The sequence below is a fragment of the Anser cygnoides genome, chromosome 27 (assembly GCF_040182565.1).
Source record: "Anser cygnoides isolate HZ-2024a breed goose chromosome 27, Taihu_goose_T2T_genome, whole genome shotgun sequence".
Lineage (NCBI taxonomy): Eukaryota > Metazoa > Chordata > Aves > Anseriformes > Anatidae > Anser > Anser cygnoides.
Window position 1 is genome coordinate 4620822 of NC_089899.1, and position 27040 is coordinate 4647861.

Sequence of the window (27040 nt, forward strand, 5' to 3'; positions counted from 1 at the left end):
CAGGAGGGGAGGCCCACACTGAGCTTGCGGAGGACGTGGGTTTGCCACAGCTTCAGTAACAGGCATCAGCCTCGCCAGAGATTTATTACCAGTTCACAGCAAGAATAAGAGACCAACAACGGGAGCTGGTCCCAGTGCCGTCCATGTGGCACTCGGGGCAGCTGCGGTGCCACGAGGTCCGCAGCACCTACAGCTTCTTGCCCTTCTTCAGCCGGTTGCGCTGCCACGTGTTGTACTTCCGCAGGCGCCTCCAGTACTCGATGGAGTCGGGGTCCATCTCCTCCAGCTTCTTGGGGGGCCCCAGGTGGATCTGGAAAAGCCTGGGGGCGAACGCAGAGGACGTGAGTTTGCAACCAGGAGGACAAAGGAGGATGGAGGGGCAGTAGCGCATGATCAGGGCACGAATAATCCCTCACCCACCACATCCACCGCTACCAGGGCAGGTCCCCGAGCCCCCAGCCCCAAGGAGGAGAGCAGTTCCCATCCCTCCAACTCTTGTTGGTGCCCTCGGGATGGGCCTTCGGGGCCAGGCACCTCAGGGGGGCCCCACCTACCAGTCGGGGTACTCGGAGTCGGGCTTCAGGGCCACGTCAGGGCTGTCCTTGTGGTAGTTGACGCCCACAGCATAGGTGGCCAGCTTGACGGGGTCCGTGCACACCTCCGGCCCCTTCAGCTCCTCTTTTAGCACGCTCTTACCCTTGGCCTTCCCACCTGCGGGGACGGGGGCACAGTCAGGCAGGGGGACGTGGGGATGGGGCTGAGGAGCAGGGCTGGGGCAGGAGCAAGAGGAGAAGGCCATGGGGTGAGGGGATGAAGGACTGGGGGCCGGGACCAGGGTGAGGCCGGGACATGGGGCCAGGACATCGGGATGGGGCTCGGACACGGGGCCGGGACACAGGGCTAGGACGGGACAAGGATGGGACAAGGGGCCAGGACACCAGAACAGGATGGGACATGTACGGGACACTGGGACGGGACAGGGCTGGGACACAGGGCCAGGACACCAGGACAGGGCTGGGACGCCGCGATGGGGCAGAGCTGGGACACGGGGCTGGGTCGCTGGGACAGGGCACGGACACCGGGACCAGGCTGGGACACGGGGCTGGGATGGGGCTGGGACACGGGGCTGGGACGTGGGGCCAGGACACCGGGACGGGACGGGATGGGAGGAGGATGGGGCATGGGGCAGGACACCGGGACAGGGCACGGAAACCGGGACCGGGCCGGGACACCGGGCCGAGGTTGGGGCCCGGCCCACCCCACCCCACCCCGGCCCATCCCGGCCCTCACCCGGCTTCTTGGCGTACCCGCGGGCCGGGCCGGGCCGCACGGCGCTGGCCGCCCTCAGCAGCAACCGCGCGGCCATGGCGGGGCGGGGCGGGCCCGGAAATGGCGGCGGCCCCGGCCCGGTCCGGCCCCGGCCCCGTCCCGCTCCGCCCCGTCCCGTCCCGCTCCGTTCCGCTCCGGGACCGGGGCAGCGCCACCCCAGGGCCCCTCCGTGCCCTCCCCCCCCCCCCGGACCCCCAGCCCCCCCCCCCCCCCGCCGCCATGGAGAGCAGCATGGATTTCCAGGCTGCGCCCTCGGCCCCCGCTCCCGGCCCCGCCGAGGCCCCCGAGCCGCCGGCCATGGACACGGAGGAAGGGCCCGCGGGGCAGCCCGGAGCCCCGGGGCCCGGCGTGGCCGAGGGGCGGCCCCGGGGGTCCCCCTGCAGCGGCACCGCCGGGGGTCGGCGGAGGGGAGCGGCAGCCCCGGGCCCCGGGCGAGGCGGGGACGGGCGGAGCGGGAGCTGCCGGGCCTCGGGACGAGCCGTGCAAGAGGAGGCGGAGGACGACCCGCGGGGCCCCTCGGGCTGGGAGGCGAGCGTGGGGAGCGCCCCCCGGGGAGCGGGGCCGCCCCGCGCCCCCAGCAGCGGTGACATGGAGCTGGACGAAGCGCCCGAGGACGCGGAGGACGAGCCTGCGGAGATCCAGGGCCTGCTGGCGCAGCTCGAGACCCTCAGCCCCAGCCTCTGCGACCCCCCGGACCCGCCGCTGGCCTCGAGCGCTGGCATGGCCCCCCCAGCGGGCGAGTGGGCCCCGCAGGGCTCCGGAGGGTGCCGGGGCGGGTGCCGGCCCTGCCCGCTGCACGTGGCCACGGGCAGGGGCCTGGCGACGCGGCCCTGCTGCTCCCAGCACTCGGCCTGCTCCCGGCCCTGCCATGGCCTGCTTTTTGCCGAGGCTGACCGGGAGGACTTGCTGAGCCTCCTGTGCTACGAGGGGGGCTTGCCCGAGGCCGGCGCCGAGACGCCCCTGGCCCGCTCTGACGTCCTGGCCGGGACCAACTTGGAGATGCTGCAGGCTCCGGAGGAACCGGCGGCTGTGGCTGAGCCAGGAGGGCCAGGCGGCTCGGAGGAAGGGCCTTCTGGCGGCTGGTTTTACGGAGAGGGGCTCAGCGAGGTTGACCCCACCTGTGAGGGCAACCGGGACAGTTCGCCAGAGCCGGCCTGGGTGGCCCTGTCTCCTGCTGCGGCCCCGGAGAAAGAGCAGCTGCCCCAAGGCAGCGTGACTGTGAGTGCATGGCCCACAGGCTGCGGTGGCGTGGCAGCAAGCCAGGATGTTCCCCTAGGCTCTGCCTCCTCGTGGGATTTTGGGAGGGGGCAGAGGGGAGCAAGGGAGGGCTTTTCCCTGGGGCTTACAGGGCCTTGCGTTGCTGGGGTGCCCGGACAAGACCCTCAGTATCGGCTCTGGCTCCTGCTGTCCTGAATGTGCGGGACATTCACACCTGCCTGAGGCACGCGTGCCCTGGGGAGGAAGCCAGTGGGTCTGAACAAGCCCCTCAGCCCCAGCACCCTGTGCCCATGCTCTCCTGGTGCTCCCCAGGCTCCCAGTCAGGGTCTCACCCACCCTCTTGTTGCTTTGCAGAACAAGGAATCCCCTTCCTCCTGTCCAGCCTTCAAAGAGGGTGAGTAGCAGCTGTGCTTGAACCAGGAGTCCTGAGCCATCTCCTCCTGCACTGACATGAGCACGGGGGTGGCTGGGGGTCGCAGCTGGGGAAGGAGTGCTCGGCTCTGTGCCCAGGAGAAGGGGCCCCTTGGGCAGAGGCGTTGTTGCCACGTTTTGGAGAATATGGCTGCAGACTTTGGGTGGCTGGTTTGCTCACAGCTCACCTTTTGCTGTATGAATGGGGTGCTTCAGGGATCTGGGGTGGTGCCCAGTGAAGGAGGAGGCAGCCCTGGGGTCAGCTGTATGTGGGGTCAGTTGGTCCCCGTGTGATGCCAGGAGCCCATCTCCCAGGCACTGAGCCGCTTCGCCACACGTAGGAGCACAGCAAACATACGGTGGCAGCTGGCAGCCCCCAGCCTTCAGAGTCAGGAGGGAACCAGCCCCTGCTTTATCCCTCCCAATACCTCAGTTCCAGGCCCCTGCGACCCAGAGGATCTGCTGGACGGTGTGATTTTTGGGGCAAAGTACCTGGGCTCCACGCAGCTGGTCTCCGAGAGGAACCCCCCCACCAGCGTCCGCATGGCACAGGCGCAGGAGGCTGTGGACAGGATCAAGGTGTGTGGGGGCACAGCCTGGCCTCTCGTGGGTGCAGGGCAATGCTCAGGCCAGGGCTGTGCGCAGGGGGACCCCAGCCGTGGGGCAGGGACCCGGCAGGGACCTCACTGGGGCACTTTGCAGGCACCGGAGGGGGAGTCCCAACCCATGACGGAGGTGGATCTGTTTGTCTCCACGCAGAGGATCAAGGTGCTCACGGCTGACACACAGGTGAGAAGAAACGGGAATGCCCACGTGGCCCTGGGGCTGCTGAGACCTTCCCGTCCGCCTGGGGATCTCTTCTGCCTGCCCACGCTGGTGGGGTCATGCGCAGGGATGGCCCATGGGCAAGGCCGTGCAGCTGGGAGGAGACGTGTCACTCCACAGCCATCCCACACGCGCGTGCCGTGCGTCCCTCGGCTGGCTGCCTGGCTGCACGAGGCTTCTCATGCAAACTAAGCCTCGGGGGAGCAAACTGAGCTCCAGGGGAGCTGGTCTTAAAGTTTTTGCAGCTCTTTGCTGTAGGATTATTTTCTGCTTTATAGTAAGATGCCAAAGAGCTGTGTTGTCCCCTGACTACACCTGGAGACACAAACGAGTCCTCGATTGAAGGAACTGTTTGTAGCTTTCAGCAAATACATGATTTCTCCCAGGCTCTTGAGCCACGTTTCAGCAGTGTGGGGTTTGAACCAGACCTCACCCAAATCCTTCTGACATGGAGCGGTACCTGGCTGGCCCGTGGGCTGCCCAGAGGGGAGGGCTGAAGGTCTCTGCTGTGTCCCCCTTGCCAGGAGGCCATGATGGATCACTCCCTGCAGACCATCTCCTACATTGCCGACATCGGCTCCCTTGTGGTGCTCATGGCACGCCGCAAGCTGCCTCGGCGAGCGGAGGCGGCGGAGGAGAAGCGGCTCTACAAGATGATCTGCCACGTCTTCCACTCGGCTGATGTGAGTGGAAGCGAGACCCTCGGGAGGGCAGGGTGGTGTTGGGGTCCTGGTCCCCATCCTGCTCTAGCGACCGGGTGCTTGGTGTCTCTGCACTGGGGGCTTCTGATGCAGTCAGAGGGAGGAGGAGGGAGCTTGGGCACCCCTCCCACGTAGAGGGTCCCAGTGAGAAAAGAATGGGATTGGCACCACGAAGGTGAAGGGCAGGAGCCAGGATGCTCTGCAGCTCCCAAGCCTCGGCTGCGCTGGGCAGAACGGTGCTGGCAGCTGCTGGGTCCAGTTTGGCATGAGGCCGCAGCCCTGAGCTGTGGCCACGAATGATCCCTCTCTATCCCCAGGCCCAGATCATCGCTCAGGCCATCGGGCAGGCATTTGGTGTGGCTTACCAGCGCTTCCTGGAGGCCAACAGCATCGACCCGAGTGAGCTGAGCCCTCGCCAGTACAGCCGTGCCCTTGAGGACCAGGAGCAGTACAATGCAGAGCTGACCCACTTCTCCCGGCAGGAGAACTGCAAGGACGTAAGAGCTGCTTTGGAGGGGTGAAGACAGCGTGGGGTATCAGCACGGTGCCTGCTGGCACCTCTCTGTGGCACCTCACCGTGGCTCCCTGAGCTGCCGAGGTGCTCCCTACAGAACTGGGCCCCCCCGCAGCTCGCTTTGAGCCCAGGACCCCCGTGCTGGGGCTGTGACACACGCCCCACGACCCAGCATCCCTCTTCTCGTGACCACAACCTCCCCGTGTCCACCCCCACAGGTCTGCATCCGGAAGCAGAAGGGGGAGATCCTGGGCATCGCCATCGTGGAGTCGGGCTGGGGCTCCATCCTGCCCACGGTGGTTGTCGCCAACCTCATGCACGGGGGCCCTGCGGAGCGCTCGGGCGAGCTGAGCATCGGGGACCGCCTCATGTCCGTCAACGGGACGAGCCTGGTGGGGCTGCCCCTCACCACCTGCCAGAGCATCATCCGGGTGAGCCGGGGCTGGGCCCAGGGGTGCTCCCGCTGCCAGGGCAGAGCCGGGGCCCGGCCTGAATGCATCCGCGCTGTCTGATACTGGGGTGCCCCCAAACGCTCCCAGGAAGGGGATGGATGGGAGGTAGGAGCATGCTCGGCAGGCAGAGATGTGACAAGGCGGTGACAAAGCTGGGGGCTGAACCCGCAGCAGGGCGTGGGCAGGGCCCTGCCCGGGGAGGTGGGTGGGTGAGGAAGCTGGGCTTTGTGGGGATGTGGCCAAATGTCCCGGGGGGATCCTGTTGCACCTTCAGCCTCCTGAGCTGAAAGCAGCGTGGTCTCAGGGACAGAGTGGGGTGTCTTGGTCTGGATTTGTAAGTTCCTCTCCCTGAATTTGAGCATGGCAGTATTCTTGTGCGTGCCTCAGTTTCCCCATTGAAAACAGGGTGCTAATCCTCAGCACCCCGTGAGCAACGTGGCTGTGTCGCCCCTCTCAGCCCCTCCAAGTGGCTTTCTGAAGTCTGACACGTCCCCATTCCATCTTCCAGGAGCTGAAGCACCAGACGGAGGTGACACTGAACATAGTGCACTGTCCCCCCGTCACCACGGCTGTCATCCGGCGCCCCGACTCCAAGTACCAGCTGGGCTTCTGTGTTGAGAATGGCGTGGTGAGTGCTGGCAGGGACTGAGAATGGTGTGGTGGGTGCCGGCAGGGACAGCAGCCGAGCCAGGCCGGGGTCAGCCAAAGGCTTCTGCTGCCCATCTGGCAGAGGGACGCGTGGCTCTGGCTGTGTCTGCGTGGACGAGGACCCAGCACCAATGCTCCCTGCCTCTGCTGGGGCCGAGGTTTCAAGGGTCTCTGCAGTGCCGTGGTGAAAGGCTCCTTGTAGCTCTCCTGCAGCGTTGCTGTTTGGGTTTGTCTCCTTGGCGCTCCGTAGCTGTTTGCTTTGGGGGTGGTGGTTTCTTCCTGACTACCTTGACGTGTCCTTTGTGACATTTGTCACCATCCCCAGTGCCCTGGCCACTCCCTGCTCTGAGCTCCACAGTGGCTGGGTTTGAAACGCCCCGGAAAGGCAGAGAGGAGCGTTTCCAGGATCAGCAGGAGAGGATGGGGTGGGTGGGCAGCAGAGGCATGGTTGCATTTCCCACCAGCTCATGCTCCTGCTCGTATTGAGGCATGGTCACCCCGCCAGCATGCAGGAGCTGCTGCCGCAGGGAGAAGCTCTGGCTCTGCAGCCAGGGACAGGAGCATGAGGGTCCAAGGTGTGGATGTGGGGAGAGGAGCTCTGTGCAGGCCAGGGGGCCAAAAGCCTGTGGAGTGTTCTTGCCATGCAGCTCAGCACGAATCCCACCACAGCAGTGCCAGGGGCCGTCCCTGTGCTCGTTTGCAGGCCCTTGGGCTGGAGGAGACAGCACCAAGCGCAGAGCTGTTGCTGGAGGAGGGGTTTTGGGGCGGTCATGGTGCACGGCCCCGGGGTACGAGCACAGCTCTGATCTCACCAGCACTCCCTGCTCCCCAGATCTGCAGCCTGATGCGCGGGGGCATCGCAGAGAAAGGCGGCATCCGTGTGGGGCACCGCATCATCGAGATCAACGGGCAGAGCGTGGTGGCCACGCCGCACGAGAAGATCATCCAGATCCTCACGCAGGCCGTCAGCGAGGTAAGGCAGACCCCGGCTGGGTGACCACCGAGGTCCTTGTGCTGGGGGGGGCTGTGACTGCCCCTCTGCTCCCTGCAGACGCTGTGGGCTGGGCTCGGGGCTTTGCCCCAGCAGCCTCCCGCCTGGGGCTGGCATCTCCCAGCTGATCTGCGTGTCTCTGCCTAGGTCCACATCAAGACCATGCCGGCCTCCACGTACCGCTTACTGACGGGGCAGGAGCAGCCCGTGTTCCTCTGAGCGCTGGCCGTGCCCGGCTGTCGCTGCATGTGCCTGGGGCCAGGCAGGAGCGAGCCCGGGGCCTCCAGGGTGGGACAGGCTCTGCCTCCTGCCCCAGGACCCTCATCGGAACCCTCTGGCCCCCAGCAGGGCCTAATCCTGCACCTCGTTGGTTTTACTCAGGACACAGTGGGAGGCGGGGGGCCGATGCCCAGCTTGAGCAGTGTTAGGGCCTGTGGTGCACAGTTCAGGCCCGTGACTCCCTCTCTGCCTCTGTTCACCCCTCCCTGCCTCACAGTGCCTGCACGGCGCCATCCCCCTGCTCCTCGGGGTCCCTCGCCTCGGCTTGGTGCTGGCAGGGGAGAAGGGACCCGCTGTGAAAGGCCGCCCCCTCCAGTCACCGCAGATCGTGCTCTTACACTTGCCGCTGGTGCCTTTCCCTAGCTGGGGATGGAACCTGAGCACAGCTCGGGGGCCTGTCATAGCACAGCCCCGGGCGGCGCTGCCCCTGCACACCCGGGTGTGGGCGCACACCGGCACCCAAGGGAGAGCCGGCAGCTCCCAGGCTCAGCCTTAAGGGCAGCAGCACCCTCAGCACCCACTGCCCCTCCCGGGCTTTGCCAGGGGCCTGGTGGGGTGCAAACAACCTCCCTGTTAGACCCGTTGCACCAAGCTGGGAAACTACCTCTGCCTCCCCAGTGCTGCCTTTAACTGCTCTGCATGCACAGCTGGGTCCCAGCCCTCGGGGCTGCTCCCCAGCGCAGCAAAAGGGAACATGGCACAGCTGCATCCCAGGGAGCATGGGGACACGAGCCCCAAGGACCAGCCTGCAGCTGAGTGCTCCGTGGGGAAGGTGTCATTCACAAGGGGGTATCTGGGATCCTTCGGCTGAGGCAGCCTGACGTGACTTTGCCTGTGTGCTTGGTTGGTGTAAAAATAAAAGTTTGGGGGAACGTTGGAGGCTGTGTTTCAGGAGCCGTGGCTGGGCTGCAGTGGAGGAAGCTCAGGCTGGGGGATGCTGCCTTGAGCCCGCTGCGGTGCCAGACGTCGGTCCGAGCCCGCCGCCCCCAGGCTGGTCCTGCACCAGTGCCCACTGGGGACAGGGATCAGGGCAGGCAGGGGGCCCTGCCCACAGAGGCGTGCGGATCCCAGCAAGGCTGCCCTGCTGTACACCTCCGCTGCACGCTGCCACGCAGTACACACGGAAACAGCCCGTCCTACTCAAAACGTCCCCTTTATTTCAGCTGCAGAGGCTGCGGACGAAAGGGGGAAGGAGGCACTTGGTGGTGGTGGCTGGCGACGGGCGCAGGCGCAACCTGGCCCAGCTGTGGGATGCTGCGTGGCACTGCTGGGGCTGTCACCCGGCCCCGGTGGCACGGGGCTGTGGCAGGGCTGGCCTAAGGGGCCCGGCTGCCCAGCAGGGCAGAGGCTGGCCCGGCAGCGTGGAGGGGTCCCAGGCAGGCGCTGAGCCTGCCCCACTACACGTCCGTAGCGGGGCCCCACTCGTAGCCTTCGTCCTGGTCCGAGTCATCTCTGGCTCGCGTGAATCTCTTCCTCACAGCGTCATGCTCGTATTCCCTGGGGGACAAGGGGCTGCGGTGATGCCTCCGCGACGTGGTCAGCAGAGACAGTCACCGCCGTGCAGGAGCAGGCTGCGCAGAGCTGGCACCGATCCCCCCCCGGGGCGTGGGGTACCTGATGCTGCTGCGCTGCGTCCACTGTCCCTGCGGGTGCTGCTCTGTCACCTGTGTAAAAAGAGACGGGCATCAGAGGTGGCTAGGCATGATTTGTGTTTCCCCATAGGAAAACGTTCCAAGGCACCAAGGAGAGCTGGAGGTGATAGCCCTTCTCCCACCAGTACCACAGGAAGATAGGAATTCACCCCCACAGGTGGGTTCTGGGCCCCCCCTGCCCCACCAGCCCCTGCTACAGGTGTGGGGCGCCCACCTGCTCACTCAGGCCATGGCTCGGGTATGTCTGTGCCGGCTCAGAGGAGCGGGCCAGCGCAGGCTGATCGTAGGCGTCCTCTGCCTCGCCGTCAGTGTAGGCACCCGCCTCACCATCCGTGTCATCGTAGTCGCTGTTGGCGTGACTGTCACAGGTCAGGTAGCCCGAGGCCGCCCTGCTTGATGGGTTCAGCAGGTCCAGGCTGTCCTCCAGAGCCACGTCCACCTGTGGGGAGGGGATGAAGGAGACCTGGGACCCTGGGCTTGGAGAGGACAGGCACAGCCCCACGCGGCCCTGGCACCATTACTCACCTGCCTGCCCCCCTGCAAGGCTGAGTCTTGCCCCAGGGGAACCCCTGCCCCATACCTGCTCTGCTGCCGTCCAAACAGGCTGGCTCTGCTGCGTCCTGATGATGTCCTTGATCTGCTCGTACCAGGCGTTGCCGCTGCCGCTGAGGCTGATGGTGGCAGTGAAGAGGTGGCTGCAGTACTTCTTCATCTTGGTGGCCTGGGCATAGAGGCGCCGGGAGCTCTTCCTGGATTCGGGCGCCAGCCACTGGCGCATGGCCTTGATGCCCTGCCGGCTCTCCGGCTCACAAAACACCACCACGGGGTAGTACTGCACGTAGTTGAGGCGCTCCACAGCCAGGGGTGTGATGTCCAGCAGGGCATGCTTGTCCTGGGGCAGGGCACCAGCACTCAGCCCACTGGGGACGGTGCTGGAGGCAGGGGGCTCCCTGAGGGCTCCCCCTGCCAGGCCCTGGCCCACCCAGCCCCCAGGACATGGGGAAGATCCCCCAGGCTCTCACCTTTTCTGCGATTTGCCTCACCGAGTCCAACTTGATGACCTTGGATGATGTCCCGTCTCGGGGCACGCTTGCTGCAGGACAAGGAGACAGGCGTGAGAGCAGCTGGGGCAGATGTGACATCCCCTGTAGTCCCAGCTGGCGTCTGGCCATGGGGCTCTGACCCTCCAAGGGGGATGTCTGGAGCCAGCTTGCCCCACGATGCGTGGGGAGAGGGTGCTTGAGTCCAGGAGGGAGTTGGGGTGTCACAAGGGGGCAACGAGGCAGGATCTGAACCGTCAGTAAAATGCTGCCAGCACCGAGGGTCCAGCTGCTGAGCACAATTCACCCCGGTGTGGAGGGCACTCACGGGCAATCTCAAACAGCGCAGGCAGCTCCGTGCTCAGCTTCTGCATGGCAATGTCCGCGATGGGGCCCAGGATCACCACCGGCCGCTTGAAGCTGGCTGTGGGAAGAACACACACCAGCTCAGGGAGGCTGGGAGCAAGGGCAGCCCCAGGTCTGATGACCCCTGGCGGGGTCTGGCTGACGCAGTGCTGTGCCCACCTTCCTTCAGAACCACCTTCTCGTACGGGGGGTAGTGGCCCTGCTTCGTGAGGGCAGACAGATCCTCCCTGCTCTTCCGCAGCATCTTCTTGGCTCCCCGCAGGCCTCGTAGCTTCCAGAACTCGGCCCGTGCCCCTGAGGGGTTGGTGCCAGACGAGGCTTTCAGCACTGACTCCAGGCTGGCGATCTGCTCGGCCCTGGGAGGGGAAAGGGCTCAGAATTTCGAGACTGGGTTTACTCGGTAGCCTGGCTGGATGGGGCTGTGGAGGCCCCTTCCCTCCAGGACCTGAGACAAGCACAGCATCAACCACCCCAACCTGCCCTGGGCGCCAAGAAGGTTTTTCACCAGCTAGTGCTTCCCAGCACCACTCCATCTGCCCTTGCCCTACGTCTTACTGGGGCCACCATCCACATCCCCCTCGTCCCCTGCCCCCTGCTCACCCTAGGCCCATTTCTGGCTCTGTCCCTACCTGCTCTGGTTGGGGATGATGCCCTTGTCCTGCTCCTGCAGGTCCCTGCCCATGCGCACGGCCAGCCAGCTCCCCAGCTTGCCCCGGTACATGGTGTCCAGCACGTGGAAGATGTCCCCACGGGCAAAGCTGAGCCCTGACGGCGTGTCCTTCTCGTAGTCAAAATGCGTCCGGATGTAGAACGAGTCACCCACGTTGGACGAGATCATCTTTCTGTAAACTGGAGCCCGGGTGAAAGGGACCATCAGGGAAGAAGTGGTTGAGGAGGAATTAGGGGTACGGGAAGGTGCTGGAGGGATTTAGGTACAAGCTGGGCTGGCCGGGATCCTCCACAGCAGCCCTTGATGCCAAAGAGGGCAGTGAGGACGCCCTATCTACATGTGGTGCTCTTGGGCATGCTGGGGACAGCAGGACCCGACCCCCCAGCACACACTGGCCTCTCTGGGCTGAGCCACAGTGCCAGAAAGCCCCACGCTCCTGGATGCCAAGGCACAAACTGCACACCAGAATGGCCCAGTCCCCTCCCATCACCTCTCGGAGGAGAAGGGTGTGGGGAAAAAGGACCACCCTGTGGGGCAGAAAGAGCCGCGGGGTGTCAGGCAGCTCTGATGCTTGCTCAGAGAAGACAGAGGATGGAGAGAGACAAGCCCGGGATGACACCAGCTGTCACTCACTGTCCTGCTTGCTCTGGATCCGCAGCGTGATCTCCTCACCAGGCGGCAGGTTCAAGAGATACTGCACGGCCTCCTCGCGGGTCAGGTTCTGGAAACTGGTGTCGTTCACCTGCCGTGGAAAAACGCTCAGACGTGACCCACCGGTAGGACAGAGGGATCGGGTTCCAGCGGGGTCTTGGGGACAGCAGTGCCCAGGGCAGGGTGGGAGAGGGAACTGGTCCCTGCCACCCAAGTGCCTGCCACAACCCCCAGGTGACCCTGGGGACAGCCCCTCTGGGTGGCGCCTGCACCCTGCTGGGTGCTAGCACAGTGCTGGGGACAGGACTGTCCCCTCAGGCAGCGCCTGTAGACCCAGTCTCACGGCTGTGGGCACCAGTGCTGCCCCAAAACAAAGCGCAGCAGGAGAAATCCAAACCACATGGGGGGTACTGGACCCGAGAGGGACACGGCCAGTGCCAGCATTCAGTGGTGCTCCTGGTCCCGGGTACCTGCAGGATCTGGTCCCCTTCCTGGATGCCCTGGCTGTCGGCCGGGCTCCCCTCCTGCACGCCCGACACGAAGATGCCCACGTCGTTGCCGCCAGCCAGCCGCAGCCCCACGCTCTTGGCCTTCACAAACTGCACGACCCTGGAGTCGGGGCTATACCTGCCACGGGGGAGGCTGCAGTGAGCCCGGCAGTGACACGCCGGTGGTCACTGATTCTGAGACCCCAACCCTGCCCCAGCACAGCTCCCACCTGCCCAGCCCTTCCCCACCAGCCCTTGCAGAGACGCACCCGTCCTTGCAGGCGGCTTGGGCAGCGGGGCTGGTGCGGGGGCTGTGGCGGCCGTCCCCCTCCACAGTTTCCAGCACATCTGCAGGGAAGGAGGACACGTCCAGGAGGTGGCGGTGGCTGTGCCGCTGCCACCGAGGCACGGGGAGATCTGGCACGGCTCTGCCAGGCGGGCTTGGGGAGTGGGGAGATGCGGGAGCCCAGAGCCCGCTCAGTGCCCTCGGCTCCCCCCAGCCTGACCTGAGCTCACCCACCATGGCCCAGAGCATCGTGTGTGTTCGTGTCAGTTGCGGCGTTCTTGCTCGCTCGTCTCCTCTCTCTGGAACAGAGTCAGGGCAGGATTTAGGGTGGCCATGGAGGTGGGTGCTGGATCAGCACGGGCAGGCAGAGCCTGCGGTGCCAAGCAGGCAGCAGGGACAGCGGGGCAAGCTGGGGACCAAAATGCAGCGCCACCTTCACGGTGAGCTGGCTCCAGGACAGAGGAGAAAAAGCCACTCCAGATGGGCAGAGAGCATGGGGGGTCTGGTGGTCAGTGGGGGAAAGAGGGGCTCATGGGGACGCAGGAACAGGGACATGGCAGGGCTTACGGTGGTGAATTCATCCTGTCAGCAGCTGGAAGTCGTGGGGAGGTCTGGGGGGACGGCGGACGGGACAGGTCAGACTCAATGTCAGAGATATCTGCAGCAACCGAAGGGGAGACACATTGGTGACCATCCAGTCCTCACACTGAGCATTGGGACCCTGGTGCTGTCGCTCTGTCCCCTTACCGTCCATCCGGGAGCTGTCACTCTGGATGTCTTCCATGTCAGGGATGTTGACCAGGAACTGCCGGTGGTCCCGGAGGATGAGCAGGGTCAGGGTCCCCTCCGTCCGCTCAATGAGCTGCTGCGTGTCAGCCAGGGACATGTCCTCACTGGCCACCCCGTTGATCTGGAGGGGCAGAGCAAGAAGGCCTCGGTGCACTCGCTCCTGGGAAAGCTGTTCCCAGGAAAACCCCACTTGTTATGGGGACACTCCCACCACCGCATTCCCAGGTCCCTTCCCATCCCTGCTGGCCCCAGCCCCAGCTTTTGTTTGCTCCAGAGTCACTTTGGCTCTGGTTCCCAGTGGCCACTGGTTTGCCTGGCCTGTGTGCGTGCAAACAAAGCACCTCCATCCCTCTGTTCTATCCTCCCCAAATTCCTTAAGCACCATTTCACCTGGCACGCCCTGAACACCTGAGCTGCTTGCTGACTGCTCTCCCAGCAGGGACACCCACACGCAGCACAGGACCAGTGCCATGGGGACAGGAGGAGGCTGGCGATCCCACTGTGGCAGCAGGATGAGCCGCCGTCCCCAGCTGAACCCCACTGCTTTAACCAAACAACCTCAGCATCCTGGGGGCCTGGTCCTAGGGAACAACTGGGGCAGGATGCGGGCACCAGATGGAGCTGCTTCCAGCCCAGGAGCTGTCCTTCGCAGCTGGCCAAGAGAAGCATGCCCTCACCTTGTCCCCTGAGTAGACACTACTCAGGGCCAAGACACCCAAACCAGGGGAAACAAGTCCCTCGGCAAGTGCTGTGCTCCCCTTGGGACCCCGTACCTTCAGGATCAGGTCTCCCTCCTGCAAGGAGCTGCCCTTTGCCGCCAGCCCGCTCTCCACGATGTGCTTGATGAAGAGCTGACTTCCCAGCTTCAGGCCGTACTCTGCACCACAGAGAGCCCATGACAGCCCTGGAGCCGGGCAGAAGCAGGACCCGCAGGGGTCTTCTCTTGCCACCATCCCCACAAGCCCACCCCAGCTCCCACTGGGCATCTGCAAGCCCCAGAGCTGAGCTCTGCCACCCTTTGGGCGGAGGCCAGGCAGGCTCGGTGCCCCCAGCACGACACACATCGCCTCTGGCTGTGTGCCAGACCATGGCACCAGCCCTGCAGCTATCTCCTCCCCAGGGGCACGTGGCCACTGCTCAGGTGATGACCCAGGGACGGAGGAGTCAGGAAGGCCCTACCTTCATTCTCCTTCTTCTTCACCAGGACCGACGTGATGGGCTTCATCAGCACGTCCTGGTGCGGCAGCCGCTTGAACCCCGACACCAGGGCCAGCCCGTTGGTGTCCCCTTCGTGGCCGAAGCCATTGGCGGAGCGGCGCCGGCTGTAGCCCCTGCGATCCGAGCCGCTGTCGGGGCTCTGCCTCCAGTGGCTGCTGTCCTGGCTTCGTCTCCGGCTGCGGGACACCGACTTGTGCTGGCGGCGGTCGTCCCGGTGGTGACCGGAGCTCCTCTCACTGGACGAGTCCCCGTCATAGCCCCGGCTGTGGTCCAGGTCATCGCGGGAGCGGTGCCGGCGGGTGCTGCGCAGGGCCAGATCCGCACCACGCGACCCGTAGTCCTCATCCGAGTCGTAGCGCCGGTGCACGGCAGGGGACCCAGGGCCACTCTTGCTCACGGGAAGGTGAATTTTCTTCTGTCTTTTCAGCGTCTGCAAGCAGAAACAGAGAAGGAAGGGATGGTGAATGAGGCTATCTCTGCCCCATGTTCCTACAGCAATGTCCCAGCCCAGAAGAGGAACCCTGGGCACCCCGGGGGAGCAGAGCACAGTGCTGCAGCCGCTGCAAGAGGAGCAGGGCTTTGCCCAGCTCCACCACCCACCCCACACACAGCTACAGCAAGGTGGGGACAGGCATGGAGCGCTCCCACTGCGGGGCACACTCACAATGTTGGCGATCTTGCCGCAGGTCTTAAGCGTCTGGATGGCGAAGGAGGACGAGGCATTCTCCATGGAAAGGCCATTGACCATCACAATCTGATCCTTCCTCCTGCGAAGGGAACGCAGCCATGGCTCTGCCCCACGTGCAGCCCCCAGCCCGGGGAGGTTTGGCGGGGCAGCAAGGGCAGCTTTGCCCCAGGGGGACCCCGTCTGCGCAGCACACCAGGGCAAGGTGGCAATGCGCTGGCCCTGTCTGAGCAGGAGCAATTCACTGCCCTCCCCGTCCCCGCTGGCAGCGAGGACGCCCTGTGTCCCCACGTCCCTGCAAACTCACTGGAGCTGGCCGAACGCTGGTCCCCCAGCAACCACATCCGAAACAACCACCGCGGTGTCCCCGGTCACCTTGTTGGGACGGTCCCGGCCTCCCGAAACGGCAAAACCGAAGCCCCGTTGAGGGTCCTAGCGGGGATGAGCAGAGAGGGGATCAGACCCTGACCCCGTGCCACCGTCCCACAGCCTCCCCGGCCACGCTCACCTTGCTCAGCGTCACGGTGTGCTGCTCCCAGATCACCATCTCCTCCATGGCGGCCACCTGCCAACGCAAGCGAGGGAGGGCGAGCGCTGAGGCTGACCGGTGCCTCGGCTCCAGCCCGGGGGCCAGGGGCGCGGACCGGCTCCGGTTCCTCTTCGCAGCCGCCGGCCCCTTCCTGAGTCCCGCTTTGGGCTGCGAACAGAGGCGAGGCGAGCGCTTTCAGCATCAGCTGAGCCGCAGGCAGCGGGGACCACAAGGGCGCAGGGGCACAGAGCCCCCCGCGGTGCTCAGGCACCCACCCAGGGCACTGGGACTGGTGGCTGTGACACTCCCTGTGCAGGAGCGTGCCCAAAACCCAGAGCTGGCCCTGTGCAGAGTGAACCCCCCTCCAGTGAGCGCTGGGGACATCCATCTCTGTCCCCTCAGACGTGTGGCCACGGAAGGAGAGGTTTTAGGCAGAGCAAACGGGCTGGGGACCCTTCCCCATAGCTGGAGCCACCAGTCCCGCTGGTCCTGCTCCCCTCCCTGCCCTGGGAGCTGGCAGACCCTGGTTGCTGCTTCGGACGGTGCTCCTGTGCCCTCCCACCTGCCCCTCAGCATGACCACAGGGCTGGAGGCTCTGCTGACCACTTCAGGAGCACCAGTGTCCTGCCTTCACCCTTTTTTTTTTTCCAGGTTTTCCCCAAATCCAAGAGTTTCTGACAGACAAGCCTCATTGGGATGTTCACCCCAGCTGAAACGCCGCCCTGCACAGGGCATGGGATCAGGATCCCCTCCAGCAGCTCCCAGTGCCCCAAAGAGACGCGGGATCCGCGCACCATGCAGGGAAAATCCCCAGAAACAAAGCCGCAGAACCGGGCGCGGGGCGGTGGCTCCCACAGCTGTGTTTTACAGCCTCTATCTCAAGGGTCATCTGGATATGGAAAAACAAACCGAGAGCGCCAGGCAATGCCGCGATGGATCAGCTGCAGCCTCCCCGCAGCCGGCCCGAGCCTCCTGCTCAGGGTGCAGGACGCGGCACGAGGCTCCCGCCGCCTCCACCGTGCCCAGGGCACCCTGCAGCCCTCCGGTGCCAGGCAGGGCAGGAGGCACGGCGCCCGGCGACAGGAGCGCGTGGTTTTATCCGTGACGAGGAAATCATGGAGAGGCCCCACCGCCGTCCTGCGGCGTGACGAGGCCGGGCCAGCAAGCAGCCCGGCGCGGTGCCACGGCCGCCCCACAGCTCCCCACGGCCAGCAGCCGGGTGGGACAGGGCCGACCCGGGTGGGATGGAGCTGACCCCGCCGCCCAGCCCCGAGCCCGCCGCGGTGACCTCCCCGGGGCTCCCCCGGTCCCTCCCGGGCGGGCAGCGCACCTGGAACCGCACGGCCATGCTGAACCTCCCGGGAGGCGCCAAGGGGCCCTCGGGGGCCGCCGCTGCACCTGCGGCACGGCCCAGCACGGTACGGTATGGCCCGGCCCGGCACGGTACGGCCCGGCCCGGCCCGCCTCCCGCCGCACCCCACCCGGCCCCGGGGCGTGCCCAGGTAGGGCCGGGCGGGCGGGCACGGAGCGCGGTCGGGATCCAGTGCCTCGGTTCCCTGCCGGCACGGCACGGTATGGCACGGCACGGTATGGCACAGTATGGCATGGCACGGCACGGCACGGCACAGTACGGCATGGCACATGGCATGGCACATGGCATGGCACGGCACGGCATGGCATGGCACGGCATGCACAGCACGCACAGCACATGGCACGGCTTGGCATGGCACGGCTTGGCATGGCACAGCACGGCACAGCACAGTACGGCATGGCACAACATGGCACGGCACAGTACAGCACAGCACAGCACGGCATGGCACAGCACGGCACAACATGGCATGGCACAGCACAGCACAGCATGGCACAGCACAGCACGGCACAGCACAGTACGGCACGGCACAGCACGGCACAGCACGGCACGGCACGGCCCCGACATGGCACGGACAGGACACAGCTCGGCACAGCCCGTGGTGGCAGCTCGGCGGGGGGAGATCTCCCCGAGTGCTGCCCGGCCGGCAGCCCCGGGGTGGGCGATATCCATCCCCGGGCTGGCAGCTCGGCTCCGCCACGGTGGGAGCGCCGGATCCGGGTGGCCAACGGCTCTGCCCTAGCAGATCTCCTGGGCTCCAGCGGGCCAAGGGCTCTGCCACGGCAGCAGCCCCCATTTCTGGCCTCGCTGCCCGTGTGCCCCCATCCTGTGCCACCCGCACATCCCCGTGGTGCTGCCGGGGGCCACGGGGTTGTCCCGGCCCCCATCACAGCTCGGCTGCCCTGAGCCCCACCGCGGACCCCCTGCATTGACACCCCAGGGCTGGAACCCCACAGCCCCGCTGGGAATCACCACAGGGCAGTTCTGGCAGGACGGGGGCACCTGAGCGCTGACACCCGTGGGCAGCGCCTGTCCCCAGAGCCACAGTGATGGGGCTGGCAGTGGGCTCGGGGGTAAGCACACAGCCCCAGCTGCACCAAAGGAGCCCCAAAACGTGGCGGGGCGGCCGGCAGCGCGGCAGGCAGGGGTAATCATTCACCCGGGCCCGGGAACAACCTGGCCGGCCGGGCTGAGAGCGCGGGGCAGAGTCCGGGAGGGTGTCCTGCGCCGCCCGGCCTCACCAGCCACCGACACCGGCCCCGGTGCCCAGCCGCTGGCGCTTGACACCCAGGGATGTGTGCGCCTGCGGGACCGGCTGGGGCCAGGCAGGATCCCAGCTCGGTGGTGTCACGGTCCTGTCCCCCCTGCACTGTCCCCATACTCATAGGACCATGCCATGGTGGTGGGCAGGTTTCCTGCTGGATCAGAGGCAGGTCCTCTCCCAGCTGTGTCACCAGCATCAGCTGGTTGGTGCTTACGGGGTCCCCCGACACCCACAGGTGACAAGGCAGGGCCCCCAGGTCCCAACAGCCCCCAGCCATGGGACAGCCAGTGTCCCCCCCTCCAGGTGACGGCTCATGCTCTGTGCTGTCCCCTCGCCAGCCCCACGCAGCTGTCCCATCACCGGGACTCAGGGAATCAGTCACACGCCTGCGTCCTGCAGCTCTCCATGGCCTTCGTGGGGCCAGGGTGGGGGGACAGCATGGGGACAGCAGCTCCCTCTCACCCGGCAGTGCCTGCGGGGACGGCCAGCCCCGGTCCTGCCCTTGGCCTCCCCGAGGGCCCTGCCCCGAGCCAAAGGCCGAGGCTGGCAGCCGGAGGAGCCGGCTCTGCCGGTTTCCAACAGAAACCAGCCCGCACCCGAAATGGCCCCGCCGGGAGAGGCAGTTTCTGGGCCGAGCTGACCGCGGACCAGCCCGATGCACCGGGAGCCCCGTGGGAGCCCCGTGGGAGCCCCGCACACCCCCCTCGCACCGGGCCGGCCTCCCCTGGGGCTGGCTCCCCGTGTCCCAGCCAGTTCTGCCGAACCGCTCATCCCTCGTCCGGCCCCGGCTGTGCAGGAAGGGTCCATGCCCCGCCGGCAGCCCCCCAGCGCGCCCCCAAACCCAGCCCCACCCGCGTCCCGGTGGGCTGATCCTGCCGCCCCCCCCCCCCCCAAGACAGGTGCCCCCCCAGCCCTGGCTGGGTGTAAACGGGTGGGATGGAGGCACGTGAAAGGGAGGCACGTCCTCCAGCCCCAGGGCGCAGAGCCTGATGGCAGGGTCCCAGCTCCGTGTCCCCAAGCCCACGGCGTGAGAGCCGCAGCACCCCAACAAGGGCTCTGCACCGCGTCCTGCTCAGGTCCCCCCCGCCAGCACGTAGGGACCCCCGGGGCCTCCCCTCCTGCTCCGTCCGTGTGGTCAGGGCAGGACCCCGGGAGGGTCCCCGGCCCCTGTCCCTCCCGGGGCTGACGGGCAGGGGTGACCCTCGGTTCCATCCCCGTCCCCCGGGACTCACCGAGCGGTGGCTCAGCCCCAGCGGAGGCTGGATCCGACCAGGAAGGAGCTGAGCTCTGGGGCTGGTGGCAGCGGTGTCACTCCCGGGCGCCTCGCGTAACCCTTTGTGGGCCAGACGCTGCCTGCAGGAGGGAGAGGGCAGGGGGAAGGGGTCCCTGGGCAGCTCCACCGGGCACAGCAGGAGCTGTAGGGGGGCTGTCCCCGCTGTCCCCCCCCGGGCTGGTGGCTCAGCCACGTCCACTCGTGCCCCACGCGGCCCCAGGCAAGGACAGGACGCACAGGACGCGGGGGGTCACCGGGGGTGGCAGTGCCCGAGCACGGGGCCCTTCCTCCCGGCCGGGCCCCCCTCCGAGGAGGTGGGGGGGGGGGGCTCCACGCCACCCACACCGCCCTGAGCCCCCAGCCCCTCCCCGGGCCGTCCCTGGGGGACCGCACAGCTTCACCCAGCGCCACGCGAGGGGCCGGGGACAGCAGCTCCGCGGGGACACCCAGCCCTGGGGGGGCCGTGGGTGAGACCGCGGCCCCTCGCTGCCCCCCTGGGCCGCCGCCCCCTTCCCTCCCCGGCCCCTTCCCTCCGCCCCCACCTCGCCGCCGGCCGGGGCTCCCGGCTCCTGCCTCCCGGGGGGCTCCCGGCCACAGAGACCGGCTCCACGCCGCGGCTCCCGGTCCAGGCGTCGGCCCGGGCTCTGTACCGGGGGTGCCGGGGCAGCTCCGAGCCCCGCTCCCGGGCGTCCCGGGGGGACCAGTTCCTGCGGAACCCCCCCGCCGCCAGCCGCCACCCCGGGGCCATGGTGCTGGGCGCGGGGCTTCAGCGGCGGGCTCGCAGCTCCCCGGGGGAGGACGGGGCAGCTCCCGGTGCTGCTCCCCGGAGCCGTTCGGAGCCTCCCCGCGCCGCCGCCGCCGCTCCCCTCCCTCGCAGCGCCGCAGCCCCGGGGCACGGCGAGGCCGCCCATGGTGAGGGCAGCGCGCCCCGAGAGCCGGGCGGGCTCCCCCCGGGGACACCCGAGGCCGGTGCCAGGCTCACGCCGCTCCCCGGCCTCCCCCCGGTGCCCGCTGCCCGCTGCCCGCTGCCCGGTGCCCCCCCCCCCCCCATCCCCATCCCCACGGAGCCGCCCGGGCCCGATCCTGCCCCCGCCGCCGCCGTTGCCATGGCGCCGGCCGGGCCCGGCCGCGCGGTGCCTCCCGGCCCCCAGGGGGCAGCACGGCGCCGGCCGCTCCGTCCCCGCCGCTCTGTGGTGCGCCGGGCCCTGGCCCCTTCCCCGCCCCCTCCGCCCTCCCGTCCATGGTCCCCGCCGCTCCCAGGCTGCTCAGCGGCGGCGGCCGGAGCCGGGAGCAGCGCGGCGGCGGCGGCGGAGGGGGGCGCGGGCCCGGCCTGCCCCTGCCCTGCCCTGCCCGCGCCCTCGGCGGCCGCCATGGAGCTGGAGGTGCCCGAGGAGGCGGAGGGCTCGGCCGCGGCGGGGGCCGGTGCCGGCGCCATCACCCCGGAGGGCAGCGCGGGGGGCCCGGACGCGGCAGGAGGTAACGGGCGCTGCCCCGCCGGGGGTCGCCGGCCCCGCGCGGAGCCCTCAGGGCCCCCCCGTCCCGTGGCCGTCCCCCCCTCCCGCAGCCCGCAGTGGTTCAGCCCAGCCCCCCCCCCCCCCGGGTGCGGGTGGTGCCTCCCTGCCCCGTCCCCCCGGGGGGGTTCCGCTGCCCCCCCCCCCCCTTCATCCCCCCCCCGCCGGGCCGCGTGGTGCGCTCCGGCCGCCGCTCCGCGCAGCGGGGGGCCCGGAATGGTTCCGTCCGCGGGGGGGGGGGGGAAGCTCTCGGTGGTCGGGGCAGGCGGGGCGCCCCCAGCACCGGCGAACCGCGGCAGGAGCCGGGGCTGCCCCGGGGGGCGCCGCCTGGCACCGGGTCCCGGCCCGGCGCCACCCCCGGCTGGTTTTGGGGCCGGCCGGCTGCAGGCAGCCCGCAGGCTGCGCCGCCTGGCTCCGGGCGGTCTCGCCTCCGATGGCCCCGTTTGGGAGGGAGCCAAACCGGGCCCCTCGGCCCCGGCCCCGCCGCTGACGGCAGCTCCCGGAGGGGGGGGGGGGCTGGAGGGGGCTGGGGGCGGCCCCCGAGCGGTTTTTGGAAGGGGGCGACCCCGCGGGGCCCGGCGGCAGGGCTGGGGCTGCGGTGCCGTGCCCCCCGTGAGGTGTTCTGCTCAGCCTCGCCGGCGGGAAGCCGAGGCCGTCGTGCGGCAGCCGTCGTGCAGCAGCCGTCGTGTGGCAGTCCCCCCCTCGCGTCGCACGCACGAGGCAGGCCGGAGCGGCGGCGAAGCGCTCGTGGCCCAGCCGGTGCCGCTCGCCTCGACGCCCGTGCTGCTGCCGGTGGCGTGGCCGAAAGCCCGCTCCCCGGCGCCGTCCGCGCGCCCTGCTCGCACCGACCGAACGCCGCGGCTCGTCCCGACCCCCGGCTGGCCCAGCAGGGACCTTCCCCAGCACGCGGGAAGAGGTGCGGGAAGGAGCTGGGGGGCGGCGAGGCTCCGCGGCTGCTTGACTCGAGGCCTGGGGAGGCTTCGGCAGGGGGCTCGTGGAAGCCTCGGGATGCCTCCTGAGGAGGAAAACCTTTAGCGCCGGCAGCCGGGCTCATTCGTGGACACGCAGGGCTGATCGGTCCCTTTCTGAGAACCTAGCCTTGGGGGTTTTAAAAAGTGTTGTAACTGTTGTGGTTGAAAAAAAAAAGTTTCAAAACCTGCCGCCTGTAAATGGCCGCCGCGGCTCCTTCCTGAATCCGCTCCCTCTCGCCCTGAGAAGGAGCCGCAGGGAGTCTGAAGGAAGGCGTCGGAGCTGGGGTGGTCGGGGGCTCTGTGAAACCCTTGGGGCTGGGATAGCCCGTCCCCAGTCCCCAGGCGTGGCTGGGTGAGGAGAGATCGCTGTCCTGCTCCCTGTGCCGGCGGGGCCGGAGACTGGGGGTTCGCCTTGCTGGAGAGCCGTCAGCAACAACTGACAGCAGAGCTGCCCTCCGCCCTCTCCTTGCAGAGGTGGGGTCTGGAAATTCTCGTCCCAGGAGGGAAAAGAGTTGACTTACGATTTCTTTCCATTCCTCCTGTCTCCTGTTGCGTGGGTTGCGGCCTGCCCCTCGCTTACGGCTTAGAGCCTGGGCAGAAGCCTACAGCGTGTTCCTCGGGGCCGAGTTCCCCTGCTTTAGGGACTGAAGCGATGTAACGGCGGTGTCTGTGCCCTGGCTGTCTCCCCGTGCCCGCAGCAGAGGCCCTGGCCAGGTACGCTGGGCGCGGACGGAGCCTCTGAGGCCGGCTGGGAGAGCGCAGGTTGCGACACGAGGAGCAGCGCTGCGGCTCTTCCCTCTTCGCCACGATAACCGCGAAGTGACTTCTGAAGGGCTGCTGAAAGCGATTTTTATTTTTTTTTTTCCAGTGAGCAGATTAGAGATAAACGAAGAATTCCACCCCGTGGGGCACGAGCAGCTCAATCCGTACCAACGTGATGGAGAGGGAAATTGGAGAGAGCTTATCAGCTTGAGGAAAAATCAAATGTAAACATCATCCCCAGCATGATTATGGTTCACAGCTTAGTTGGGTGTCACGTGCCTCTTTCCTGTGAAATGGTGCTAGCGAAGATGATGACAGGGGGAGTCAGCTAGGCAAAAACACGCAGAAAAACACCCTGTGCCTTGAACTTCTGGAGACCCTGCAGTTCCTTCACAGTCAATAAGTCACAGCTCAGCTGCAGGCAAGGAGAGGAAGGCAGCGAAAATGGAATTCAGGCTGCTCCAGCAAATTAATTGGCCTTTAAGATGCGACCGGGCTGGGAACGTTCAGGGAAGCTGGGACCATGGGGGCCGGGAGCCGGGGAGGGGTGCGAGGGGCAGTCCTGGCCGGGTGTCCGGCCGGGCTGGAGAACCAGTGCCTGGGAGGGGAGCGATCGATCTAAGATTGATCTGATTGCAATTAGCAGGCGCTTGGCCCTGACCCGCGGTGGCAGACTGGGTCTGCCCACGTGCCCCGGCTGGCTCGCTGAGCGTCTCCAGAAGGGCTCCCCCGGGAGCATCCAGGGTGGATTTAGCGCGAGCAGCGCGTAATTTGGGACCGATTATCGAAGAGAATCGCTGACACGACCAGCATGGGCTCTCGCCAGATGCGCAACCTTAAATATGGTTTTCCCATATAAGGTGGCTGCAGCCTGGAAAGCAGAAGCAGGAATTCCAGCGCTCTCTTTTTTCACCAACACGTCTTTCAGACGCAGCCGGTTGAGTCCCGAAATAGGTCTGCCGAGGCTGGGCGCTACCCCGACGAAGGCGCGGGGAGCTGCTCTCGTCACATGCTGCTTCCAGCTTTGTCGCATTCGATTATTCCCTCTTTGGGCTGCCGAGCGTGTTCCTGCAGCCCCGTGTTAATCTGTGGAGGCACGGTGGGTGCCTTGTGCCCAACCTCACCGCTGTACCTGCGTGCCCTCCGGGAGCACGGGACCGGTGCCATCTGCACGTAGAGGAGCTTCAAGAGTTACGTGGGGTCAGTTAACCCACACGTCGCAGCGCCGGGAAACGCCGCACCTTTTGCACCGTGCGGGGGAACATCGGCAGTGGAGCTGGAGGGGAAATGCGTGCCAGCTGCTAGCACGGCGAGGGCTGGGAGCATTTGGGTGGTGGTGACCTTCAGCAGCCTGGTTCGCACGCTCCGCTGTCGGGGAGGGCAGAGGGAGCTCACAAATAGCAGCAGAACAGGAGAAAAAGTCCTTGGGTGGCTTTTTCTGTTTCCCAATCCCAGGTCTCTTATTTATTTATTTTTAAATCCCAGTAGTCCCCTTTAAATTCAGTTTGATAATCCGGCTGACGGTGCCGCTTCCCTTCTGATGCCTCCCAAGCTGTTGTCTCCTAGGCCTGCGAGCCGGGTCGCTTCGTGGACGTGCCGAAGAACGGGATCGATCTCGGTCGCGTCGGGCTGGACGTGGGCGACCACGGACGTGGGGCCAGGCAGAAGCTGATTTTTGCAGCCCTGTGCAGGCGCAGAGCCCCGGCTGTTCGGCACGGGCTGCCAGTGCGGAGCTGCTGCCAGGGTGGCAGCCCTGCACGGTGCTTGCTGCGTCCTCGCCCGTCCGTGGCTGGTGCAGACACTGAGAGGAGCAAAATGTTGTCATTTCCTATAAGCCGTTGGCAACGCAGTGTTGCTGGCACGAGCACCTTCTCCCTGTTCGCTGCCTGCTGATGGTGCACCGCGCTCCCTTCAACAAACAGGCGCAGCCGCTTGCCTTTTCCCCCCCGAGGGAAGGATGCTGTGAGGAAAGCGCGTGCCGTGCCCGGCGCCTGCCTGCGTGCGGCCGCTTCCACGCGCTCGCGGCGATCGGACAACGGGAGCCCGGCGGAAAGGTAAATGGAGGCACCGCGAGGGATGCCGACCAAAAGGCCGTTTGATGCTGAAACTGAAGTGCAAAAACGCAGGGAAGAAGAGGGTCGAGTTAAAAAAAAAAAAAAAAAAGCGATGGTCTGCGCGAAGTGTATTTTGTCCTAGTCTGTATCAGCGCTGAGTTTCTCAGCGGAGCGCCCAGCATCGCTCGCCTGCCCGCCTGGGTCGCTGCATGCTGGAAGGAAAAGCGTTTCCTGGCTTTTCAGGCTTCCCACCTCCTCTCTGAGTGCCTTGGAGGCTGTGGAAGGGGCGGCTGGCCTCTCCGAGCAGCCCTGAAAGAGCCACTGACGATAAGGTGACATTGTGGTTTTTCCTCCTTTAGGTAGGTCTCCGAAATACTTTGTTCCTAGGCGGCCTGGCACTCGTCGTGTCTTTCAGCGTTTGCCAGTAGCCGAGTTAACCTCAGAACTTTTCTGGGAAACGTTTTCTGTAATTAAAAAGCTAAAAGCAATCAGAGCAGCGTTTCTGTCACTTTGTCTCTTCTCACCCACGTGTTTGAGCAGAAAACGCTGTCAACCCCTAATTAAGTGTCGTTGCCTTCCATCGTGTGTTTTTTGCGGCTTCCCCGGCGTACGTGTGGGTTTTTGCACTGGCTTGTGGTGAATAACCCAGGCTGAGTCAGAGCACGTGCTGCAGCGGCGAGGAAATCAGGAGGCCCCAGTGCCCTCGGTTGCCCTGGGGTTCACGGCTCATCCGACGGCGCCGGTCACCGCCGATCGCAGCTCGCTCACCTCGCACCTCTGGGGAGCGGCTGCGGCAGCTCGCCGGCAGAGTGTGTGCCTTGGCTTCTCTCCCCCCTTTCCTCGAGCAAAGCAAAGCCACCGCTCTTCCCTAATGCCGTTTAAAGGATGCAAGTGCCTCAAACTGGAGTCAGCGTGGAGTGTGAATGGGTCTCTTGAACATTTCCTGTTGCCCAGGAAGAGGCTGTGATTCTGAAGACGAGCAGCGTTATTTTACAGCGCGGAGATTGCCGGAAATGCGACTTTACAGGCTATGCAAATGACTGGAACCAGAGCTGTCCCCCTGGATAATTGCACGGCTCTGCAGCACTTGGATCCAGAGCCGCAGAAAGCGAACCTCACAATGCCCAATCACCGCCTGTATGGCTTGGATCCGGAGCGAGGAGTGAGCAACGGGGAGGGGGGGGTGTGCACAGCCCTCCTCTCATCTGTAATTAGCAGAATCTGCATGTTCTCTCTGCGGAAATTGCTACTTGCTATGAAACTTGGAGAGGGTGGGAAAGGCTCCCAGGGAGAGAACAGAAGCGGGAAGCCAGCTGCCCGCCTGCCTGCCCGGGGTCGGCGCCGCTGCTGGCCTGCCTGTGGGCAGGAAGGGGACGTGCGCTGCCCACCTGCGGCTGCTCCTGCTGCACAGGGCGCTCGCTGAGCCGGCACAGGGAGCGCCGTCACAGCCTGGGGACCACAGGGAGCGCTGTCACAGCCTGGGGACCATCGCAATTCTGGCCTGGGCAGATCTGCTGCTGCTGCTGGAGGAGCCTGGGGATTCGCGGGGCATGGGAACGCTGCAAGCGTGGGGAACTTGGTGCCGGTCAAACTCCCCAGTGCTCGAAAGCAGCTTCTGACTTCACTGCACGACATCGAATCTCTCCCCGCCGTTTAGGGGCACGATGTTTAGTTCGGCTTCTGCCTGTGCTCTGGCCGCTCAGGGTTTGGGGTTGGCGGCGGCTGCTGCTGAGCAATGCTCGCGCGTGCGGCTCGCTGGCTCCTGCAGACCTGTCTCTGAGGGTCCCCGCACCAAAGCAGTGATTTTCCTGCCATTTAAATTTGCCGTGCTTTCTCTGACGGAGCTCTGTCAAACTTCTGGCTATTTAACCCGTTCTCTGTGTCCCTGTACTGTGGTAGACACCTACAGATTTCTTCTTTGGGTCTTCTGTTCTGAGAGTGCTTTGAGTTAGGTGGGTCCCTGCTCCTTTACAGAATTTAGTAGTTAAGAGTAATTCCCCAGCTGTTCTGTTGTTTGTTTTTTTGTTTTGTTTTTTCCACAGGAGGCAAAGAGATCTGCTCTTGAGACCAGGTAGCTGAGTTCATGCAGCCATT

The 27040-nt window shown here is 66.1% G+C and overlaps 4 protein-coding genes across 14 annotated transcripts in view; 2 read left to right on the top strand and 2 right to left on the bottom strand.

Annotated features, from left to right (window-relative positions):
* Positions 1 to 51: 51 nt before the first annotated feature.
* On the bottom strand, positions 52 to 1445 carry MRPL54 (mitochondrial ribosomal protein L54). Its single transcript, XM_066983997.1, has 3 exons — positions 1291 to 1445; positions 555 to 711; positions 52 to 320 (listed from the first exon to the last, which is right to left on the bottom strand). Exons 1-3 carry the CDS (start codon positions 1364 to 1366, stop codon positions 188 to 190), a joined length of 366 nt encoding a protein of 121 aa, XP_066840098.1. The 5' UTR covers positions 1367 to 1445; the 3' UTR covers positions 52 to 187.
* Positions 1446 to 1533: 88 nt separating this feature from the next.
* APBA3 (amyloid beta precursor protein binding family A member 3) lies at positions 1534 to 8245 on the top strand. Its single transcript, XM_013196240.3, has 10 exons — positions 1534 to 2547; positions 2902 to 2941; positions 3392 to 3537; positions 3661 to 3747; positions 4308 to 4466; positions 4802 to 4981; positions 5217 to 5429; positions 5959 to 6078; positions 6931 to 7071; positions 7237 to 8245. Exons 1-10 carry the CDS (start codon positions 1549 to 1551, stop codon positions 7306 to 7308), a joined length of 2157 nt encoding a protein of 718 aa, XP_013051694.3. The 5' UTR covers positions 1534 to 1548; the 3' UTR covers positions 7309 to 8245.
* Positions 8246 to 8502: 257 nt separating this feature from the next.
* TJP3 (tight junction protein 3) lies at positions 8503 to 20653 on the bottom strand. Of its 6 annotated transcripts, none has more exons than XM_066983972.1 (21): positions 20191 to 20647; positions 19608 to 19728; positions 15722 to 15778; positions 15521 to 15645; positions 15193 to 15295; positions 14490 to 14958; positions 14084 to 14214; positions 13269 to 13431; positions 13089 to 13179; positions 12756 to 12820; positions 12505 to 12583; positions 12218 to 12374; positions 11730 to 11838; positions 11056 to 11275; positions 10586 to 10782; positions 10389 to 10484; positions 10043 to 10113; positions 9601 to 9912; positions 9235 to 9459; positions 8983 to 9032; positions 8503 to 8865 (listed from the first exon to the last, which is right to left on the bottom strand). In XM_066983972.1, exons 1-21 carry the CDS (start codon positions 20394 to 20396, stop codon positions 8766 to 8768), a joined length of 3147 nt encoding a protein of 1048 aa, XP_066840073.1. In that variant the 5' UTR covers positions 20397 to 20647; the 3' UTR covers positions 8503 to 8765. The 6 variants fall into 6 exon arrangements, with proteins under 6 accessions (XP_066840073.1, XP_066840072.1, XP_047933761.2 ...); XM_066983971.1 differs by having other exon boundaries at positions 15722 to 15910; XM_048077804.2 differs by having other exon boundaries at positions 14084 to 14187; positions 15722 to 15910; positions 20191 to 20646.
* A 226-nt stretch (positions 20654 to 20879) lies between these two features.
* The window catches only part of PIP5K1C (phosphatidylinositol-4-phosphate 5-kinase type 1 gamma), a 42306-nt gene continuing 36145 nt past the window's right edge, over positions 20880 to 27040 (top strand). For 3 of the 6 annotated variants that reach the window (XM_066983981.1, XM_066983984.1, XM_066983983.1), the window contains exon 1: positions 20898 to 21124. In XM_066983981.1, coding sequence (XP_066840082.1) covers positions 21019 to 21124 — 106 coding nt within the window. In that variant the 5' untranslated portion in view covers positions 20898 to 21018. Of the gene's footprint in view, positions 21125 to 27040 lie in introns of all 6 variants that reach the window. The other 3 variants (XM_066983987.1, XM_066983985.1, XM_066983982.1) reach the window with 3 other exon arrangements.

Bases quoted from the DNA above. Each gene is read 5' to 3' on its own strand.
- APBA3 (XM_013196240.3), top strand. From the start codon at position 1,549: ATGGAGAGCAGCATGGATTTCCAGGCTGCGCCCTCGGCCCCCGCTCCC. The intron at 3,538-3,660 runs GTGTGTGGGGGC...GGCACTTTGCAG, and splicing joins AGGCTGTGGACAGGATCAAG to GCACCGGAGGGGGAGTCCCA. The intron at 4,982-5,216 runs GTAAGAGCTGCT...CCACCCCCACAG, and splicing joins GGCAGGAGAACTGCAAGGAC to GTCTGCATCCGGAAGCAGAA.
- TJP3 (XM_066983971.1), bottom strand. From the start codon at position 20,396: ATGGCCCCGGGGTGGCGGCTGGCGGCGGGGGGGTTCCGCAGGAACTGG. The intron at 10,114-10,388 runs GTGAGTGCCCTC...CTTGTCCTGCAG, and splicing joins TGCGCTGTTTGAGATTGCCC to CAAGCGTGCCCCGAGACGGG. The intron at 9,033-9,234 runs GTGGGCGCCCCA...CTTTTTACACAG, and splicing joins GCCATGGCCTGAGTGAGCAG to GTGACAGAGCAGCACCCGCA.
- MRPL54 (XM_066983997.1), bottom strand. From the start codon at position 1,366: ATGGCCGCGCGGTTGCTGCTGAGGGCGGCCAGCGCCGTGCGGCCCGGC. The intron at 712-1,290 runs GTGAGGGCCGGG...CCGTCCCCGCAG, and splicing joins CGGGTACGCCAAGAAGCCGG to GTGGGAAGGCCAAGGGTAAG. The intron at 321-554 runs GTAGGTGGGGCC...GTTCGCCCCCAG, and splicing joins GACTCCGAGTACCCCGACTG to GCTTTTCCAGATCCACCTGG.